At 40.2% G+C, this 5,379-nt stretch overlaps 1 protein-coding gene across 1 annotated transcript in view; it reads right to left on the bottom strand.

Moving 5' to 3' along the window:
- Positions 1 to 706: 706 nt before the first annotated feature.
- Positions 707 to 5,379, bottom strand: part of LOC104957395 (retinal homeobox protein Rx1-like) — a gene marked incomplete at its 3' end in the record, with an annotated part of 7,240 nt that continues 2,567 nt past the window's right edge. The window contains exon 2 of the mRNA XM_010785023.1: positions 707 to 960. Within this exon, the coding sequence (XP_010783325.1) occupies positions 707 to 960 (254 nt within the window). The remainder of the gene's footprint in view (positions 961 to 5,379) is intronic.

A 5,379-nucleotide genomic window follows, 5' to 3' on the forward strand; every position in this document is an offset into this window, starting at 1 on the left:
TGTATGAATGTTTTACTTCAACTCCACTACCTCTTAATCAGTTTACTTCAGACCGTTATAAACTTCAAATAACATTTAACTTATAAAATACAAGTGTTTGTCAGTATATTTGAAATGATTAGGTTAGCTACGTTAGCTAGCCAGCTTAGAACAGATCTGCAGTAATATCAGACGGAGTCATGTGATCACATTGTTAAAATAAGCCCATAAAACATATTAGGTACGTTTCCAACAACAGAGACAGTTGTCCAACTTTATAATCCTGAACGTCACCAAGTGCTCCGGTCCCAGCGGTGTGCGTGACTTTCTAGTTTCCCCTGGTTTCAGTTGGGTTTCGAGCTTTTTGCCGCATTTTGTATGCAACATGTGTGCAGCGCTTTTAGTAAAGGCATGTTTCTCAAGTTGGGGACGATGTTTCTTCATTGCATGTGTTTTGGCACTTCTGTATTTTTATATTTAAATAGTTTCTGAAGCTGCAGTGTGTTTCTCCTAATGGAAGTGTTTTTGGGCCGTTGTAGAGCACCTGTCGGCCACCAGAGCAAATTCATTGTTTGTGTAAACTGGCAATAAACTTGATTCTGATTCTCAAAGATCAATATTTCCCTCTGAATTGAGGTGGGGTGAAGTGGCATACATTGATTTGTACTGAAATTAATGTACTCATCTACTCTCCACTACTGGATGCATGTGATGTGGTTCCTCTTACCTGCACTCGGACCTCGGGGAGGTTGACCTTCATGGCCAGCTCTTCGCGGCTGTAGACGTCGGGGTAGTGGGATTTCTCAAAGGCTCGCTCCAGCTCGTGCAGCTGGTAGGTGGTGAAGGTGGTTCGGTTCCTCCGGTGCTTCTTCTTCGGCTGTTCGTCCATGCAGGGGTCCGGAGAATTTCCCTCGTCACTCTCCACACTCTTCCTCAGCTCACTTAGCTCTTCATCACACTTGTTGGTGAATAAGCCGGTATCTGAGCAGAGAAGAAATTACATGTGTTAAAAGGGTGGAAATGTGAAATGAACGGGGTTGGGAAGGTTACTTTGCAAATGTTATCTGTTACAACAACTACGTATAGACATGCAAAAAAAAAGGATTCTTATCTGAGTATCACGATATCAAAGTTATCTGATTACTTTCTGCTACTTTTGGATTACTTCAATATCAAATGCAATGCAGATAAATCCAATAAATATCAACAAGATGTTTTTTACTGAAGTGTATCATATAAGACAACATAACAATAGGCGCTTTCACACCGGAGTACTTTTCCCATTTGTTCCGATAGTTCCTGGGATTTTGCGTTAACACCGAAAAGAGAACTTAGTTCATGAGAACTTTTACCCCCCTGCTAGAGAGCAGGTAGAAAGAAAAAAAAGTTCCAATTTCTGATTGGCTGGGCGAATTGCAAACCCCGCCCCGTAAAACTCGGAAAAGTTTTGACTTCGGGTGGCAGTAGGCCTATACGCAGTGAAGTTGTTTGCGGCCTGCCAGTAGACCCAAAAGCAGAAGAAGAAGAAGTGACGTCAGCGGCTTCATTTGCGTAATCTTCCCTCAGGGAACTTATTCCGGTGTGAACGCGATCGGCTCTTAGTTCCATGGGGAAGTGCTGGGAACTAAGTGCTGGGAACTAAGTACTGGGAACTAAGTACGGCAAAGTGTGAAAGCGGCTATTCTGACCTTAGAAAAGAAGAAACCAAGATATTTAGGATCAGAAATGTTTCAGATTGTTTTTATAGGAAAACCTGCCTTTCATTCAGCATATCCAGGCAGTAGCCTATACACCGACAATGAAACACATGAGCACATACTACAGTTCAAACAAGCTGAAATAAAATCTGAGCTGAATACACACAGTTAAGCTCACACACACTACTTTATGAACATATGGGTTCACCTACTGACTTAAAAACACAACAAATAATCCAAAGAAAGTGAAAACCATAAAGCAGATTCAGGCAGGAGGCGTATAGATTCAGACTTAAAGTATTATCCTACAGAACAGCACAGTTTACAGGGAAGAGATAACATCTAACACTAATCAGATTTTCCTTATGTGACTGTAATTAAATACAGATAACTTTTTTTGCATCCTAACTACATAATGTAATCCATTATTCCCCAACCCTTGTATTAAAGAATGTAGTGCCTGTTTTTTTCGGTAGAGCAGACATTACTTTGACATCTGCAACAATGGGCTACTGTAGGTCAGTGGAGCAGGCAATCCCATGAACTTCAAGGAAGCACGAAAACATTCCTAATCAGATTTAGAAAAAGTTGTTTTCCAGCATTGATCTTCCACAAAGATAAACCACAATGTTCCCTTTCTTTTTATGTAAACCACATCCATCACATACAATATAAGAGTTTTTAACGTTAGACAGTGGAGTACTAGACTTCAAATTAAGTTAATTCCCAACACTGGATTAGGATAAAAGCAGCAGCTCTAACAACATCTGATTATATTTACTGTTAAAAGGATTTACCTTCAACTGTCTCAGTTCATAATCCATTAAAACAGGATTTGGTTAATCAAAATGGCTGAATAACGCCAGCTAGGAAGTAAGTAGGACTCTCTTGTGGGACGTTGTAAACCTAACGGGAAGTTACGCCATTTTCAATTTACTGTGCCATTTTTAAGCTTTTTACAGGCCTGCCGTTTATGGATTTCCTCCATAATAACTAATCAGGTACACTTGACATTTGGCGAGCACAATGCCAAGACCTTTGTGATGTGAAGTTTCTAAAATCTTGAGTATTGATGGAACCACTTGGACTCATCACTGTTGCAGAAAAAACGCCATTCAGCTTAAAACAGGAAGTTGTTGATTCAGTGCACACTGTACAATTTGCATATGCATAATAAGACTTAAAGATGAATCAATTAATTCCTCTCCTCCCATTCATTCATTATCCTCCATAATATGTCTGTATGTCACTTTCAACAACAGAAAAATACACGAGACAGAGAAGAATTTAGTCTTTAACTCCATGTCAAGAGATGACTATATTAGTTTAACCAGTAAGTAATTTGATTAAACAAAGTACAAAGATGATTATCCTCCTATCAGATCAGTCACAGACCTTATCTCAACCTTCTTCAGGTAACAAACATCGTTCAAGTAGTGTTGCATACGTTGTCAATAACAGAAAGGTAGAAGTATAAGTATTAACTCTGCCATCTTTTGTGTAAAAAGTGGGGTTCAAATTAGAAGGAAATAGGATTTGGGGGCGATCTGTTGTCTACCAATCGGACGTTCACCAGTTCAATCCCAGTCCTTACATTCAACATGTTGAAGTATCAATGGGCAATAATTAGTTTCATCAAGTTGCTGTGTCATGTATTGCAAGTCAAACAAAAAATAAAATATCCAAAGTTCAGATTTTCTTTACTTTTACTTAGTAAAAAGTGTGGATAAAGGAGACATACAATCAAAGGGACCCTGTTAGTCAACACGTCTGTGGGAAACACTTCATCAGGGCTAATTATGCTAATGAGGCTAACAGTCAATCGTTAAAGTTGTCATGATAGAAGTCAAAGTAGTGTAGACGCTACATTAGAATATAAAACCTTGACAAGAAAAGGAAATCCCAGTTTAAGTTTAGCCTAATACAGCCAAATAAACTAATTAGATTTGTTCTAGTACAAGATCTGATTAATTCTTCCACCTGTGACTACAGCATACATAATGTTAATTTAATAGTCTCTCAATTTGGCTACGAGTTCAGCTAAGTAGCTAGCTTTGAGAGCATTCTCTACGTGGTTTTGCTCATTCAAATGACCTGTTTCTCAGTTTGGTTAATGCAGGGGAACAGAATAGTCTGTATTCTTGTTTTGAAGTGACAGGTCTTACATTTGGAGATGATATTTAAGCTAGCTTGGGACCATGAAACTGTTGGACACCATATTGGGCTACACCAACAGCAGCTAAATGACATGTAAAGTTACTCTGCTGTAGAATCATTAGCATCGCTGTAAGATACATGTTGAGAAGTTTCCATAAACATTTCAATGCTTTAGTAAAACAACTCACGGCATAACAATCTGTTGAAATGTGTTGATGGCCATAGAGAAGGAGGAGGGAGGAGGGGGGAGAGGGGGCGGCCATTGTGGTTTCTTCAACTGGCAAACGGGATATTTGGGGGTTCATTTATCCACCTCTCATTAAGCAGCCATGACAAAGGCCAGGCTCGGACAAAGGCGGAGGTCAGGTCTGGTTCAGTGATCAGCTCTCGGCCTGTCAGCCCATCAGACTGAAGGCTGCCCACTGTTTATCAGAGGCGTGGGGGGGGGGAGAAGTGGCTCATTCGGGGGGAACTGGGCTGACTTCACAGGATAGTTACATACAAAAGGGTGAGGTCATTTCTGTTGATGTACGTTAATCAAGAAAATTGAGCGAAGGCGTGGATACGGAGACTGAGTTTGAAGCCGGAGCTGCAATGATGGGTCAGTTGACAATAATAAAAAAACTGCATGCTAAAAAGCCATAAAATGCAGTTTTTTACCCATACAAATATGGAGATGTATCTGTTTTTCATCACATGAACATGGAAATGTTTTGGGTTTTCAACAGACAGAACTAAAAAGCTCAAGACATTACTGTGGACTTTTGGAAACTGGGATAAAAATGTCATTGACTAAACTCAGAAACTAACTTGTATACAAATCATTCATTCAAATCAATTGCTAGTTGCAACATAAACATATTGGTTCGTGGGCTGAGGTTTTGAAGCCATAAATTGGGGTTTATCGCATCGCCATCTTGTTTTAAATTGACCAGATGTGACACGAGAAGCTAAGTACAACAGAATGCTAAAAAAATAATGTATTTTAGGTAACAAACATGGTCAAATTGACTTTGATGAACTGTCAATGGTTAATTGACTGTACTTATAGTGCTTTAACAGGTCTATACGACCCCTCAAAGCACTTACGAGTCATTCTCCCGTTCACACCTCCTTCATAAAGAGCAGTACGACTTGCTCTAGGGAAGCTAACATTCACACACACTCACACACCGTTGGCCATCGGGAGCAACTCAGGGTTCAGTTTCTCGCCCAAGGATACATCGACATGTTGACTACTCTGGCTGGGATCGAACCCACAACCTTCTGGTTGAGAGACGACCGCACTTCCTCGCAGCTACAGTCGCCCATCAGGGTCAAATTTGGAAGGCGAAAACACAGAGAGCACCAATACTGAACAACATCCGTCTTTAACAAGCCATACCCTGCTTTATGGTCTATTTACTCCTAATTGGACATTAGTTTACGAAATGAACACCATTCTTTAAGACCCCATTTACACGGGAGCGCAAACGCAAACGGACCGAATTCGTCCTAATCAAAAAAGTCTTCCGTTCACACGCATTCGGCTCATTTAACGTGTCCG

This window comes from Notothenia coriiceps, unplaced genomic scaffold (assembly GCF_000735185.1).
Source record: "Notothenia coriiceps isolate Sejong01 unplaced genomic scaffold, NC01 NC01_scaffold00026918, whole genome shotgun sequence".
Lineage (NCBI taxonomy): Eukaryota > Metazoa > Chordata > Actinopteri > Perciformes > Nototheniidae > Notothenia > Notothenia coriiceps.